Source organism: Carassius gibelio, chromosome B6 (genome assembly GCF_023724105.1).
Source record: "Carassius gibelio isolate Cgi1373 ecotype wild population from Czech Republic chromosome B6, carGib1.2-hapl.c, whole genome shotgun sequence".
In the NCBI taxonomy this organism is placed as follows: Eukaryota; Metazoa; Chordata; class Actinopteri; order Cypriniformes; family Cyprinidae; genus Carassius; species Carassius gibelio.
In genome coordinates, this window is record NC_068401.1 from 6,499,599 (window position 1) to 6,517,534 (window position 17,936).

The window sequence follows — 17,936 nt, forward strand, 5'->3', positions numbered from 1 at the left end:
ATGCAAGAACAAAATGTTTCTGACCTCAGATACCTTCTGTTCCAGCCAGCTGCTTCACTGAATGCCAGCACGGCAACATTTCGGTCCATTTGACCTCTGGCCTTATGTAGCACCCATTAGGGAAAATTTGTTCCTTAATGATTTCTGCATAGCCTTAGCAGACCATACTTAGCATAACATTGCATTTGGTGTCATATATTTCCATTGCGTGGTCTTGTTGCCAATATTTTATTGCAGACTTGTTCTTGAGGTGTGATAGATTTTATAAACTAACATTTTGAACTGCAAATTCAATCTCATGGGGCTCCAGGGAATGAGATGCTCATGGTCTGTTATTTCCGTCACTGCCTTATCACTTTTTAAAATGCGATATATGTCAGTGTGTTTACTGCTGCCAGATATATTATTAATGGTCTCATTATGTCACTCATTTGCTTCATTTTGAGCCCAATGTGGATCGCAGTGAACTTGTGATTTATATTCGCATTATTTTGTCTTGTGAAAACATTCGAATATTTCCTCACAGTTTGTATGCACCTAAGGAGATAATGCTCTTAGATTCAGTTCTCTATGCCAGACATTTCAGAAAATAACTCAGACTGGAATATGGAAACAGATTGAACAAGATTAACGAACAATTAACTGTACATTTGGCTGGGTATAAAACGCTTTCAAAGAACCAAATACTTGATCAAAGACACAACTGCAGCTCATGGTGTTTGGAAATGCTATATTTGAGAGTAATCTGTAGATGACTGTCAGCTAGAGTGATTTGAGAGTATCTGACTTCCTCTCTTTGAGGCTAATTGTAAAATATGTGCAGAAGTTGTCCTTTGATCAGAGCTGTATGCGGGAATGATGCGTACTTTGTCACTTTAAATTAGTGAAGCAAAAGAACTGACCGAATATTTCAACCCAAAATTAGTTATTTACAAATTTCAGCTCTTTTCTCACAAATTTTGATCCGTTTCTCACACAGAGGTTAGTTGTATCAGATGACTTAGAATACAGGACTCCATTGCTTGGGTCACTTGTGATACTTTAATGGTGCTTTTTCCATCTTTTTGAAGCTTAAATGCCTCACCCAGAGGAAAGAAAAATCAAAAGTGAGATCTTTTTAACATCTCAAATATTTCTCCTAGACATAAATGAGGTTACTTTAAGACTGAAAGGAGATATTTGCTTCTCAAACCTGTCTCCTGACACAAAAACACTAACACTCTCACAATGGTCTCTTTTAAAGTTGTAGAAGAGATCTCATCATCTCAGATTGTTCTCCTTAGGGGGAGACTCTGATGCTCACACATTTGTCTCCTTTAAAGCTTTAGAAGAGATCTCAACAACATTACACACTGTTCACAGCTTTTTCTCCTAAACTAAAGACTCTGGCAGTCTCATATTTTTCTCCTACAGTCTCCTGAGCTTAGAAAGAGCAACCACTGAGCAATAAAATATTTCATTAATTAAAGTCTTGATAGAGATTGCAACAAGACAATAAAGAGAAATTCTGTTTCTTCCACCACATTCTCAGTTTGGACTCATTTTGACACAGATATTTCTCATTTGCGTCTGCTTTTATATCTGCTAAGGAATTTTAGGAGAAAAGCCTGAAATGTTGGTGATACTAAAATGAGAGATAAATTAGATATATACAAAGTCTCTTGAGCTTAGGAAGAGCAACCACTGAGCAATACATCTTGCACATTCATTGTAATGGTGTAGAAAATAGTTTTTTTGTGTTCACTGGTTTTGGAACAACATATATTTAGTACTTTAAAAAAAGAAAAAAGTACTTTTAAAAAGAAAAGTTTTTCTGAAAAAAGTTTTCAATAATTATTTTTTATGCAGTCTGACATATGAATGCAAGCCATTCAATTCTAGTTCATAAAAACATTTTATTGCTGCTTTTTCGATCAGACAATAACTTGACATTCCTTTCATGAGAACACAATTATGAAAGACCTTGGTTTGGGAATGTAGCTCTGCAAGAACTAGATCAAGAGTCCTTATTTGTTTTCAGGAACTGTTTCGCACTCTAATTGCTTTGCTGATGACCCATATACTGCCTTTGGATTTCTTCACCAACACATTTGATCAGCTTTAACACAAAGCTCTCACAGCTCATGGTCATTCCGGTAATGAGAGTTTTCTTTTGCTTCATTTTTTTCCAGCTGTACGCAAGTGCAAAAATACACACCGCGTTAAACTCTGAGTCATATCAGTGTTATTTTTCAGAAAAAAATATTATACTTTAACTGAAAACGTATTGTGTTTTCAGCCTTGACTAGAACATTTAGATAAATTAATTTAATGATAATTCAAGAAACATAAATTTAACACAAAAAAGAGAAATTAAGTGTTTTTTTTTTATTTATTATGATACTGATAACAATTTAGTTGACCTGTAATCTTTGAACTCCTCTTTGATTACAGAACTTTGATTTATAAGCATATAATTTCATAGCCTCTTCTAATACATGATCTTCAAAGGTAAGCTAAAAAGCACATATTTTTGATAGACTCCATCCATCACTGTATGGAAGTCCTGACATTGTGATAAATATATATCTTTTCAGCTCTTTTTTATATAATGTAAGGAAACTGAGACTAAGGCTGTCAAGCTTGCAAGTGACAACAAAGGCACTATAGAAGTATCATACAAAGCTATTGTATGGCTTTAGAAGATGTGGAGTTTTGCACACAAGATGTTTGGACTATTTTATGGTACTCCCATGGTGCATTCCTTGTGATTTTTAGAGCTTGGCAGTCCTAGTGTCATTTCACTTTTATTAAACATCCAGGATCTTTTTCAAGATGGAAGATGTGTATTTTTTCTGTGGCATGAAAGATATCCCCAAATAAATTTTTTAGGGGGCAAGATTTATTATGTCATTTTCTGCTATAAATAATCAGAATTAACTGTGCTGTTCTAAACCAGTGGATCCTCTGTAGCAAATGGGTGCCGTCAGAATGAGAGTCCAAATAGCTTGTAAGAAACAAATCCATCTTTAAGTTTTATTTTTATATTTTTAAACCATCACTTCTGGCCAAAATATTCACAATCCTTAATAACACTTCCTTGAGTGGAAAAGTCCATCCCCTGTTGTTGTCTCATCAAAATCCACTTACATATTTGTTTATTGAGGACTGTTTTTTTTTTTTGTTGTTGTTTGTTTGTATATTTGGCCAAAGACAAAGGTTTAAGGATGTGTTTATTACACAGGTTTTGTTTCAAAAGATGTTAGCTAATGAACTGGAGTGGTGTGGATTACTTATTACTTATGGATTAATGTAATGTATTTATCAGCTGTTTGGAATATCATTCTGACGGCACCCATTCACTGCAGAGGATACATTGTGGAGCAAATGATTTCCAAATCTGTTCCAATCAATAAAAAAACTCATTTACATCTTGGAAGGCCTGAGGGGGAGTTATTTTTTTGGGTGAGCTATTCCTTTAACAGGATTAATAATGGTTAAAATGTACCAATGTTTTAATTCTAGCAATATTCTGCATTAATGGTGGTCAAGTTTGTATTACTAAATGGAAAATAACTAACCTCTTATATTACCTTTAATATTCTAAGGTTATTTTGGGAATTAAAAAAAAATAAAAAAAACCCAGCATAACTGTAATTCATCAGCACACCTGTTTTAATGAGCTCCTCATCCTGAACAGTTATTTTTACATCAAACACTTTGTTCTTTGACCCATTTTAAAATGGTGGTTATTTGTGAAGCTTGTTAAAGTAATTTATACACAGCATGTTAATATGACCATTGGGATGCACAGCCTCTCCTTGCACAATGCTGATTACAATTTCAGATCTAGATCTTATGTCATAATATTCCGCCTGCATGCATTTTACAGATCATTAATTGAGACATAATTTCTGTGATCAGTCATCATAAATAAGCATCCAGTGTGAAGAAAAGTGCACAGTGAGGCATTCAATAACCATATCGCAGTCTCAGTTCCACTTGTTGACATACATTTGACACAGTAGATCTGGAAAACAATCTTCTGCTATAAGCTTTTTCGTTGCGGCTTCACGTCTAAGAAAGTAAAGTCTCTTATTGAACCACCTTCAGTTTTTCTGTGTGACAACCTCATAATTGCCACACTGACTTGAGGCAGAGCAAACATCTCATCACCAAGTGCTCACTGTGAAAATCTAAACGGACAACAGAACAAATACTCCCACATTAGCTGTCTTGCTGATGCAGAACGGAGGACAGGCTGAAGATGAGATGATGACAGACTCTCTCTTTGTTATTTTAGGAATTGTCTAATTACACACATCGACACTCATGCATTTTTTTCTATTTATCTTATTTAATTATTATTATGAACTAGGGAGATCTGCGCTTTTGCCCTCTAAATCCATGCAGTTGTTTCTCCAACTAACAATTCACGACTTGTTTGCAGATAGAGGGTTTTGTTTCCTCTGCATCAGAAAAAGATAAGTCACATTCATACGTCCTCAATTAACACCAGTCTTGATATACAGTAATCCGTGCAATTAATTCCGCCCCGTGTAAGGGAAGCCTCCAAGTCAAATTGTTGATAAAGCATAGAAATGTACCTGTACGTTTGTAACACGGTCTCATTTATTACCTTTCCTCGCCGTGTTTAATGTCCTCAAGCTCAGCTTTGGTCTCTCACAAGCTTAGTCTTGAAACAAGACAGTGCCTCTCTATGGGTGAACATTTCTGTTATTCATATCCTTGAAAATAAATTGCTTCTTTCTAATCCTTTAATGACCATTAAAATCCATCACTTAGAGCAGGATTATAGCTCCCTGCTTATATCTGAAGGAATTTGAAATGACAAGTGTGACAGTATCTATCTATCTATCTATCTATCTATCTATCTATCTATCTATCTATCTATCTATCTATCTATCTATCTATCTATCTATCTATCTATCTATCTATCTATCTATCTATCTATCTATCTATCTATCTATCTATCTATCTTATAGCCTACATGTCTTCTTTAAAGAGACTTTGGTTAAGTTAAATGTCAAATTAAAATAATTTATTTCAAGGAAAAAATCTCATTGATTTTATCTGCAGTCACTTAATAAAATTTGGGGCAAAGTTTTTTTTTTTCTAATAATTTTTCTGTTTTTAGTCCATGGTAGTCATGTAAACATACTCTTAGTGACATCCCTAACAACCACCCCATAATTTTAATCTTTGTGAAGTTAACATGAACATTTGTTTTCTTGACAAATTTTGCTTTTATAGTTTAATGGTTGTTGTGCAGCCAAAACGGTGAGTGTGATTTCATTTCACCAATTACAACATATTCCTGGATCAACATCCTTGTTGATCCTGGAACAACATTCCAATCAACCAATCAGAATTGAGATATAACTTTTCAGGAAATGTATGTTTCAGACTTAAAATCAGGGTAAGGTGCTTCTTCACCCTTGTTAATCAGCTATCATTTCCCTCTGATTTTAGGAATAAATTACGGGTAGGGTTAGGTTTAGTTGTAGGGATTGGGTTAAGTCAGAATTTTTGGACAATAATGTTGATCCAGGAACATGTCTTACTTGGCAAAATCACGGTGACCAAGCAAAAACATAATCACAAATAATCTACTTATGGCCAAAAAAAACAAATCTTCTGTAGAAAACAGTTTCACTCCTATTTTTCAGGAATCAGGTTTAGAAAGTGAGTTGACAAGGCAAGGGCAGTTGCACTCAGTGAGGGTTTTAGAACTTTGCTGACCTCCACTTTCGGCAGTAATCAGTCTTGTCCACTTAAGGGAATTAGTTTTCAATTAACTGTTGCCACCTCACATGAACGACTCTGTGTAATTAAGAATGATGATGTAATCTTGGAAACCAATTTTACTGCCGAATAACTTTGAATGCCATCAATCAGCATAAGAACCGGAGAAGATGCCCAACATTTCAGCCATAGTGATAAACAGAAGTGGGGTTTAGATAGAAAAGTTCAGTTAAGTGTTAGACATATTTTGCAATGGTAAGAATTATAGACTGAAATAAGATTTTATAATGATAGCATACATTTTATGAATTTAGGCCATTCAAAAAGTGGACAGAATCATTACGTATCAATCCATCATGTGTTAAGGACAAACCATAAAACTCGCTTGCATCTTTCATCTTTCATAAGCCTAAAGGTCAGGTGTTTCAAAACACAATATACATATCAGATCAGCCATAAATATTGATTTTATGCTAGAGTTGACAAATGCAGCACACAGACTAGCAAAACTGAATGGTTTTCATGTCAAGTAAAAACCTTTTCTAAACCATAGCATTTCAATGTTTGTCATTTTAATATGCATTTTCATGTACAGTATACTCCGCTTTAATAATTAAATCAAATGTCCCAGATAACTTAAACGTGTTTTGATTATTAAAATGTGCTTATGCCGGCAAAATTCCTGGCACATTCAGAGTAAGCAAAGGTTCCAATTAAGGCATGTTCATAAATCATTACCGGCATGCTGTGTCAGCATATCACAAACTTCAGCAAAGACATTGAGCTTTTAGAATTAGATTAGCATGAGCTGGTGACTGAGGAGCAAGGACATTTAAAAAAGCTTTGGGAAGATTAGATACAGAGGTCTATAGACCACTATCCAGTTGACATGGGCCAGCTCAGCTCCATTAAAGCTTCCCAGAATTCTGTGCATGCTTCCTCACGTACAATTAAAGTCTGTTGTGACACTTTTACAATATCCAAGGAATATTTTCTGTTTCACTCAATAACTAAGCAGTGCATTTTTCTATAATATGTATTCAAGAATTTTTTCAAGTCTTAAATATATAATGGTTCTTGAGACTTGGGGTGGGCTTTTCAGGTGGTTCAGCAGGTGAAAAGTAAAAAGTAAGTCTTAATGAGTGAGTCATTGAGTCTATACGATCAAACATGCTGATTCATTTAAGAATGAAACATTTTGAGTTAGTGAATCGATCACTCAAATACATTCTTTCAGAAACTGTGATTTACTCAGGAGCAAACAAGCAACTGTTTTTATGAGTGAGTCATTTAATCACTTACTCAACCAATTTCTTAAATAATACTGATTAATTCAGGAACAAAACATACACGAGTACATGAATCACTTAACTGATTTGTTCATTGTGTGAATTAACTGTGTTCGTGTTGTTAGTAAGAAATATATGCTTACATTTTTATTCATTTAGTAATGATATCATGAATTTGATTTATTTAAATGACTCAAAACATGAACAGAAGGTTTAGAGATGTGCTGTTAGAAATAAACTTCCATCAGCGCATTTTAATCGTCAAAACATTGTCTGGGACTCACAGTTCACAATGTATTAAAATGCTCTGCTGCTCTAGCTGTGTGATGGACTCAAAAAGGGCAAAAGCAGCAGTCAGAAAAATAAGGTTTAACAATCCATTTAAATATTAAAATTGCTTTCTTGATTGTGTAGACCTCCCTCTTGATTTTGTTCAACTGGTTGGACATGAATTGAAGAAAGATGTGATTAACAAACCATGACATATATGATAAAGTGGCCCTCGTTCAAACAGAAAGCCAACTGTCATATGTAATTGAGAGTCTGGCAGAAATTAGATGATTAAAAGATGGGGGTAGAGGGGAAGCGCTCCACTGTTGGTTTAAAGCTAGAGGGAAATGTATAGCTTTTCTTTTCTCTCCCACCCATTTGCTCTTTTGATTCATTTTTCATTTATAGGTGGCTAAATTTCAGCAGCTGCTTTACAACAAAAGTAAAACATCAGATCAGAAATGAAACGGTGTACTTGCACCACATCAAAAGTAAAGATCCTTAATTTTAATTAATGGCAGGATAATGATATCACATTCTAACAGCAATATTAAAATGCTACATGTAATCATTCATATTTAACAATGCAGCACTGATGTTAAAAAGCTGGAGTTTCTGTTAAGCATCGCCTTGGTTTGAAGCAGAGGAAATATGGCTGCAAAACTTGAAGTGTGATCTGGTTTCAGTGATTTATCATCTGCCATATGCCTGCGTTAATACAATATGCCACAATTCACTAATCAATTGATTCAGAACAGACAAACACCATTCATTATAATTATAAGCTTATTGAAGAACTGCCATGGCTAATGTTCAGAGATGAACAGTTTGTCTTAGAATTTGTTGGCCCACAAAAAAAATCCTATCGGAACAGGTGGTGCATTTTCTCAAAGTAAACAGGCAGAGAGTTTTATAACTAATAAAGTGAATGGTGGGTAGAACATAGTTACTGTTAACTGCACAATTTCCATGTAAGGGGGCCAAAAAGCTCAGTTCTGCAAATAAACTAGATGTTTAAAGTCCATCTATCCATTTTCCAAGTCACTTATCCTAGAATATCCAAATCTGGCCACTTGTACATGTCATGGTGTATGGGGAATTATTGTCATTATAGAGTTATTTTAGCCTGGTAGACATTAAAACAGGAAATCGGTTTGTTTATGGATTCAGTTGAACTGGTTTGAATCATTAACAAACAGGTTATCGAGTTAGAACCAATTGGAGTGGTAAAAAAAATAATAAATACCTCACTTATTTAAATGATTCAGTTGAGCAAGTCTTCCAATCTTCCTCTTAATCGCAGACACTGCTGAGATATAACTGTAGCTGTTAGCATAAAACTGAGGCTGTTAAGGCTCGTTCACAATGAGGACAATAACGATAAAGAAAGAATTGTAAAAATCCATATTTATAGCTTAAGTTTAAAACCCTTTTGAAATGTAATGGAAATGGAGTAGGCTAATTTTATACAGGAAAATAGGGAGGGACATACATACTTGTTAAGATGTGTTGTTCATTTATGCAAGCCTCTCCCTAACCATAAAATCTTATTGATTAATGTATTTCCAGGAAAATGAAGGATGTTGGTCACAGACAAATCAGAGTAAGCAAATAAGCTAAAGTGAAGAAGTATTTATAAAAATCAGTGGTGAGTGACGACTATCCCTCAGGCTATTTTATTCTCATCTCTGCTTGAGGTGTTAATTGTTTTTAGTGCCATTTATTTCCAATGAAGAATGCAAGTACAACATCCATTATTCATTTCCTCCAAGTGTAGTCATAAACAAATATAGATTAGTCATTAAAAAGGCATGATGTCCTAGATTCCAAAATATCATAAAAATGGCTTTCCTAAACTTTCTTTTAGGTGTGTTTGAAGGAAAAAGTTCTGACGGTTTGATCTGACCTTGTTTTTCAGGTCAGGGTGACGTTGGCAGGTGTTCCAATCAGTTTGGCTTAATACGCTGATAAAGTGGAAAAGGCTGGGTAAAATGGAAGAGTTTTTCAGATACAAGATCCAATTCAGTCGGGCAAATCACATAACATCACACCATTGAAGACACCGAGTTCAGTGAATGAAAAGTGAATTATTCAAATGAATGATTCATCTTCATGAATTCATTCTTCTATAAATTATGTTCTAGTGAATATGGTCATACTACTTTACCAAATGATGTCTGTCATGATATACTGTAGATTGGGACATTACAGTCTTTTGTAACATTTTGACCTAATTTCAATTTTAGATTCACTGTAATTCACTGAATTATTTATTTTCTCATTTCAGGCTATTGTTTTAATAACATGCAAAAATGAGCGTTCTGTGCATGGTGCAGATGTACAGATCTAGAAAAATGACTGAAAGGAATTTCTGGGTTGTGGCTAAGGCCCTCTTGTTGTATATCAAAGGTTTGGTCAAGCAGTCACATGCTATTAAACTGATTTATAGTGGCGTTGTATCATGTGCCCGTGACTCTTTAAAGGGGCCATTTTTCATCAGAGTGTGTGAGCTGCAGCTTTCATAATGTACAAGTGTTAATGTATTTCTTCTCCATTTACATGCATATTGATTTTTTTTTTTTTTTGTATATCACTGCATTTCAAGTTAATAAAATGAAATCAGCTCAGCGTTTTTGATTATGCATTCAACAGACATTTCCTTTGATGATTCTGATGTAGTCTCAAACAGTATCAGCCCCAGCGGGCCCATTTGGCACAGCAAACATATTGAAATCTCAATGCTGAATGTCCGTTCAGAGGACAGTAAAGGGACTTTTCTGGAAGCTAACAACCTTCCGGCTTTTAGCTGCCTGCCGCCATCAGCATAATAAGGTTGAGCGGCAGCATTTGACCCTCCTATTCGCATGTCCTTGGAAGAACTGATGGTTACAGATATTGACAAACAGAGAGATTGCTTTAGGGGTGTCAAGGGGTGAGAAAAGAGAGGAAAGGGTGTTTGAAAAAGATGACACTGACAGAGCTTATAGATTCATGGATGTCCGTCCACTCATGAAACCTCAGACCTTTTAAAAAGGGCTAAATATGTTTGGTGTGAGCAAAGCCTTTAGTATGAAGAATAAAACACACAATCTTATTTTTATTTTATCACAGTTGACTATTTGCTAAAGCAATTTGAATTTGTCCATGGTGGGCTGCCAAATGCTTTGTACATTTACTTGTTTGGCAGCAGTGACTTGATCGGCAGTACCATTATATCATGAATCTTTTCAGGAATACAGATATGTTATTGATTAAGTAGTGGGATAGTGTTGTGAAACACTTAAATACTACACTTTCTTGACTATATTTTAGCAACAAAGATATGCATACAGTATTCCCTGGCAGCTGTTTAGAACATACAGTCTCCGATTTGGGAATGAATGAGTCTTTTGAACTGGTTCTTTTAGAGATTCAGTTAAACTGGTCTCAGATTCTTTATGTAGCTTGCCCAGTTCTGTTTGGCAGATGCTTTTATTCAAAAAGACATGCGGTGCTTTTAAGGTAAATTTTGTATTAGTCCACGTATTCACTGAAATCAAACGCATGGCCTTGGCTTTGCTAGTGCTGTTCTCTATTGTTTGGACTACAAGAATGTTTTCTGCAAAGCTTGTTGCAATGCTAGAAAGACATGCCAACACACAGCTTCAAAACTGACACAGTATATTACCATTCGGTTTACAAGTCATGCTTTCTTCTTTTGGTCAGCCTTTCTCTATATGATATTATAACTTCAACTAAGCCTGGGAGTCGGTACCTTCTAAATGTTTAACTCGCACTGCCTAGGGCTATTGGCACATTGAAGCAGAAATGTAAAACAGTCTTGGAACAGCAGTGGCGGAGCAGATTTTTGCTGAAATTCAAATTCCCTAATCCCAAAATGGCCTAATTATGGGCTACGGCTTGTGAAAGCAGAGGAAAAGCTCCTATTCTTATCTCCTGCTTATTTTGACAAGCCTCCTCAGGTTAGTGTCTCGGGTTGTGGATGCTGTTCTGATAAGTAGATTTTCCTGCGGATTGAATGTGCTGGTGAGATGATGTAACACGTTAAATTGCATATATATGCAAATGCAGCATTTATTGTACAAGCTGATATGTGTGCATATCTCAGACCAGAAGAAATGCATATTGTGGCCGTGATACCTTAGGCTTTACAAATATGCTGCATTTTTTGCAGACATTTTCACCCGCAACTACGCTCTTTATGAAGTTCACAAATAATGTATGTCAAACCTTGGTGACAAAGCATCCAATTTGCATAAATATCCCTCTCGGAGTTGAGGCAGACTGATTGCCAAGATACATTCAGATAAGTCTTTAATAAGGGTTTCACGTCTGTTTTTGATTAGTATCAGCACTGAGGAAAAGGCAAGATAATAATTCATGGAAAGAGGAAAAAAAATTCAAGCAGCCCCCGTTTGGTTTCAGAATCATCCGAACATCATTAAGAATTTTCTAACGTGTCTTTCTATTAGGGTGACTTGAGCCATTTCCAATTGTATAATGACCTTAGAGTTGAATTGCTGCGCTGATCCTCATAAAATGCTCATCTTCAAAAGGTTCTCTCTGTCTTTTTAAAGCTTTTTTAGCATTTTAATTGCAGGCCACATTGCTGTCAAGGTGAACAGACTACTACTTCTTCTTTTTTTCATGGCCAAGCTCTTTTCTTTTTCTCAAAGCCAATGCTGCATGCAGTTTCTTTTGCGCCATAACCCTTCGATAAACAAAGAAATGTGTCTACCAGAAATTTTTATCAATACATGCCATTATATTAGGTGTATGAGGCGATGAGGTGTCATTTCATTCCAGTTGGCCCTTGATTTTTTTAGCACTTCCTGTTTGACCTCAGTCTTTAAATTTTTATGAATGTCACCAAATCCAGAGAATCACTTGCACTCTTCCATATATTATGCAGCAACTGTCAACATGTGAAATCAACAGAAAAAATAATAAAGAGTTGCTATATAAAGGATAGTGTTTGTGTGAGAGAGAGAGCGATAGAGTGCTGAGAAGTGAATGAGAAAATGATTTCTTTCCTTTTTTGCAGGGGTCACCAGAGAGCGCTCCAGAAGTACAGGCAGATGGCTCACACCCTACACGCTCAAAACACTGTGACAATCCCCAACAGCTCCTCTGAGAGAAGGGTAATTAAATACCGAATTTAATCAGATTCTTCAAATTAAAGTCCAGCTGGGCAGCTCTCCCAAACTCCCCTGCTGTTCCCTGTCCCGTAGCCGTTTTTGTGGCTGTCTTCTGAGAAAACCGGAGATTCACACAAACACACAGGCTTTGAGGACTGGTGAGAAAACCTCAGAGTGATAATTGGCGATAAAGTATTCAACTCACAGCTCTGACAGGGTGATGGAGAACCATTGGCCCATGAGAGCCTTCTCAGATCTTGACCTCACAACAAGGACGATAACGTTAATTCATTCTGATATTATTATTATTTGAATTTTTTTAGATGAGATACCATAATTTTTTTATTTTATAACATTTTTTAAGATGTCATTAAAATTAGTTTTTGCTGTATAATACAGAAGTCCTAATCAACTGCTCAAATGTAGAGCTAGACTTTTATAGGTGACCTTCAATTAAATTAAATGTGTTAACATACAAATGAACTGTTTTTGTCAAATATTTTAAACATAAGGTAATACCAAATGAAAGAAAGTTTGTTTTATACAAACAGATTAGTGGCATTACTAAATCTCTTGCTCACCAGTGGATCCTCTGCAGTGAATGGGTGCCATCAGAATGAGAGTCTAAACATCTGATAAAAACGTCACTATAATCCACAGGTAATCCACACAACTGAAATCCATCAATTGACATCTTGTGAAAAGCTGAATGTTTCTATAAACAAATCCATCAAGTCAATTTTTAACTTCCAGCTTCCAGCCTATTTCTTTCTCAAGTAAAAAAGTCTTCTTGTCTGAATCAAGAGAGAAATATGCACAGAGCAGTCCAGGGCTGCATTTCCCAAAAGCATCATAAGTACATTGTAGACCCATTGAAACCATTGGAGCTACGATCAATTTAAGATTACAATGCTTTTAGGAAACACACCCCTTTAACTGTTTGATATAAATGTACACCATGAAGGAAGAGGATGAAACTTGTCACCGCATAAAAGTGTTATAATGTACTGGTATTTTGGCCAAGAAGTGAAATAGCTTATCAGTTAACAAGACATTAACTGAAAGAATAGACTCATGTGGATTACTTGTAGATTATTGTAATGAATTTGTCAGCTGTTAAGGCTTTTATTCCGATGGCACCCATTCACTCTAGAGCAGCGGTCTCAAACTCAATTCCTGGAGGGCCACAGCTCAGCAGAGTTTAGCTCCAACTAGCTCCAAATCACACCTGCTTGGAAGTTTCTAGTGATCCTAAAGACCTTGATTAACTACAGTATATCAGGTGAGTTTCATTAGGGATGTAGCTAAACTGTGCAGAGCTGTGGCCCTCAACATCCATGTGATGTAATGCTAAATGTCTTTAAATTCCTTCAGATGAGGAAACAAACTCATCTATATCTTGGATGGCCTAAGTGTTAGTAAATTTTAAGCAACCTGAAATTTTTGGATGAACTATTCCTCTAACTGACTGCCGAACTAAAAATATATCTTTAAAGTAACAATTGCACAGTGATTTACAAGAGTGCATAAAGTTTCTTAATAAGTGACACTGTCATGAAATGGGAGTCATCAGCACCATGGATAATGCATGACAGCTTGGCAAACTTTCAGCACCTTGGAGAGCGACAGTGTCTGAGGACAGAATGTGAAGAAGGGATAGAAACTATGGCTTTTCTGACAGGAAAACTGAATATAGTTATACATTGTTTTAACTGAACTGTTGGCAAGTGGGAAATTTGAGCACTGCTGAAATCTGAGAAGCACAGAATATGCTGTGTAAACCCTCTGTCAACATTGCAGGGTAATTTTGACTCTCCCGTCTTCCAGTGAAGAGTGAGGGCTGAATGACAATGCAATGCCTATTGAGTTCTGCTGATGGTGGCATGATATGAAAGGATTTCCCAAAATCATTTGGTTTATCAAATTAGGTGGAAACACACATAGCTTAATAAGATATATAATTGATGTATATTTTGTCTTTAGTTTGCAGTATACAAATAAAGAGCTGTCCCAACAGTATAATAGCGTGTAATTAAACAATATCACACTAGCAGGAGTGTTGTTGCACTGAAATGGGATGCAGGTTGTGGTGACAAAGACTGAAAGCTGGTCTTAAACAGCATATGAGTGGCGTGAGCATGACGTTCTAAAATTACGGCTCCAGCTCCAGACTATCTATCTATCTATCTATCTATCTATCTATCTATCTATCTATCTATCTATCTATCTATCTATATATATATATATATATATATATATATATATATATATATATATATATATATATATATATTACGTTAAACCTCGCAAACAATAGCAAAAATACGTAATTTCCTTTATAGAAAAGGTGTATTTTAAATTAACTAATATTCCGGACAAAAAGCGACACGTCATCGACTCTACTTAATATACATGTTTGGAACGCCGCTTTGACCAATCAGATTTCAGGAGCGGAACTAACTGCTTTAGAAAGACACGCTATTAAAACAGTCTTGTGCCACAGTTCTCCAGTAGCCAATCCTCGTCTTTCCTCAGCAGGCGTGCAGAATCACAGCCCCCGGCGCTAGGATCCAGAGGGCAGGGCTTTGATTTCTCAACTAATTCCACTGGCAAAACACGAAACGCTCATATGCACAACTTCCTGGATAGAGAAGCGGACCGCGCCGAATGTCATCGAAGCGACTTACTTTGTAGATGCGCGTGTGCGCGAGCCGCTGTACAGAAGAAGAACTGAACGAGCGCGAGCGTCTCAAAGTGCGTCCGGTTGGGATTAACTTGAGAATGTAAAGAGCATGTAAAGGACGCCACAAAAAGCAGAAGTGTGCGCGGATTGTGGGCTGTCCGAAATGTCCCACGAAACAGGCTCAAGGTTTGTCGCCGGTCATTAAAATCGCCTCGATCACTTGTAACGTTAATTCTTTTGGTTAGTTAAGTGAGCGTGTTTCCTTCATTGACGCTCGATTTGATCCGCCATTCCGTGTTGCTCTAATTGCGCATTTGGACATGTGGAGACAGCGAGGATCGTGTCGTGTGAGGATGTTGTGTTTGACTTTATCAGCCCTTCTCATCCAACCCATCATCTGTCATCCCGGTAAGACAGGCCTTTGTGCTTAATATTTTAGGATATCAACTGTGATTGTTTGGGATATTTCTCTGCAAAAAGTTGTGTTGAATAAGCAGGTGTTTTCGTGTCGATCAGCATCACAGATCAAAAGGCATTAAGAGTGATCGTGTATATTAAAGGCAAATATGTGCCTTGCAAAGCAAAAGGATCTTAACTGTAGATGCTATAATTCAGAATTTAAACCGTGCATATGATTCATGAAGGTCAGTTTCGCAGTCCTCTGTCCTGCTGTGACAGAAGTAAAAGCAGAGCTCGGATGGTCTCACGGACTTGATTGTTCCCGAGGTGATGTCATCCGAGCTATGTGGAGGGTATCCAGAAACTTGTAGATTTTAATTTCAATGAGGAAGTATTTATTATTATTTAATGTATTTTTTAATGTAATTATTTGTATTGATTTTATTTTATATAACAATTTATTATTTTATTTTTATTGCATTTTATTGTATTTATCTATAATTGTTTTGTACAGGAAAAATGTGAATGTTAAACGTCATTTATAAATAAAAAGCACTTATTCTATAATTTGTATTTTTTTTAATTGAATTTAATTACATTTTTACTTTTTAATTTATGGCTTCCTTGTATCAGGCTGCAAGATTCACATTCAGAAATGCTTCTCTTATTATGAAATTAATCTAAATTGTAGAAGAAAAAATATGTTCATTCAGCTTGTGAGCTGATGTACTGTAAAAGGTTTTCACCATTACAAAAGCATCTTTATTTTCCGTCCTGTCACAGTAATTTCTGCGATTTGAAATGTTGTACCACTTAGATTTTACTTTAGTTTAATTGCTGGCTTAAATTATATTCAGTTGATTTGTTGCCCTTAAGTTCTTAATTTTCATTGGTTGGATATTTTATAAGAGTGATGACAAAAAGCAGCTTAAACCAGCATAAGTTGGTTTGTTGGTCTTACATGGTTTAAGCTGGTCTCTCAACCTGGCCAAGCTGGGATTTAGCTGTCAGCTTGACCATCTGAAAAATACCAGCCAAAAGAGCATCTTGACCAGATGGGAAGACCAGCTAAACCATCTTATGGACCCTTTGATCAAACACAACTGACATATTTAGTGTAAATCTTGCTTAATTACCGCGGGTTTTCCTAACTAAGACCATACCCACAATAGACATTAAAGTGGACTGTTGAATGTTCTTATAAGTGGTTGACTGGTGTCACATTTGGTGCCCAATAATATGTTCTTATATTCTCATTCCTAACCATGTCTGGTCTTGTGATTTGGTAATATGATTTTAATTGTTGTGCACGATCATTATCATTATCATCACATTACCATTGTACAGAATCATTAGGAATCATGTCAGCAGTTACAGCCAAGATATAGCAGTTGTTTTAAGCTTCACATATTTCAAATTTCCCTTTTTGACTGTGGCTCATGGACACTCTTGACATCATGTGAGCTTAATGAGCATGGTTAAAAAAAAAAATCCAAGCAATAAGTCTGGCTGGAAATGTGGAACATGATAACAAATTGAACAAACCAGACCTTTTCGCCACTGCCGAGGCGGCACTGAAATTAATAGAAATATAAGCTTGGAAACGTGTCGGGCCAGTATTACTCATAGATAAAAGCCTGAGCGGATGAACGGAACATGGCGGACATTGCAAATCAGTGTTTCCTTTTCCTGTCCCAGCCCTCATTAGCTTTTATTTGACTGTGCTTTTGTACACTGTCACAGATCTCGTCTCTGTATTTCTATTAGTGGTATCATAAAGCTGGCAATGAGTTGAGATGGTCTTTATGCAGGGCAATGGTTAACTTCTAATAATGGTAACAGGCTGTTACATCAGCTTGCGTAATGGTTTATGGGGAGATGTTACATATGACATCAAAATCAGAACAGATGTTTTATTCTTATTGAAGCCAAGCTGGCCACTAGGCATTGGCGTTCGATATTAAAACTTTCTGACCCAAGACTGATGTCCTCTCAGAAATGAAAGGGCACTTTGTTATTTGGTTCAGGGTGGGCTGGGACTTCCGATTATTCTTTTTGTTTCTTTCGGAATTTGAATTATATATTGTTTGTGTGGCTCAGATTTTGCTTACGTTGTGGAGACCAAATATATACCGGTATGTCAGATTAAAACATAAATTCCTGGACAAACGATTGATTTTTAGTTTTTAAGTTTTTAAAGACGTTTCTAATATTTTTGTCATACACTACCATTCAAATAGTTTGGGTTATGTAAGATAAAGCATGCATTCAATGGATCAAAAGTGACTATAAAGACAAAACATTTATATTTCAGTTTATTTCAAATAAATGTTTTTTAAACTTTCTACTCATCAGTAAATTGTGAAAAAATGTATCATGCTTTCCTCATTTTTTTTTTAATTTTGATAATAA

At 35.9% G+C, this 17,936-nt stretch overlaps 1 protein-coding gene across 1 annotated transcript in view; it reads left to right on the plus strand.

Moving 5' to 3' along the window:
- Positions 1-14,960: 14,960 nt before the first annotated feature.
- ca16b (carbonic anhydrase XVI b) overlaps positions 14,961-17,936 on the plus strand; it is a 77,435-nt gene continuing 74,459 nt past the window's right edge. The window contains exon 1 of the mRNA XM_052559897.1: positions 14,961-15,533. Coding sequence (XP_052415857.1) covers positions 15,446-15,533 — 88 coding nt within the window. The 5' untranslated portion in view covers positions 14,961-15,445. The remainder of the gene's footprint in view (positions 15,534-17,936) is intronic.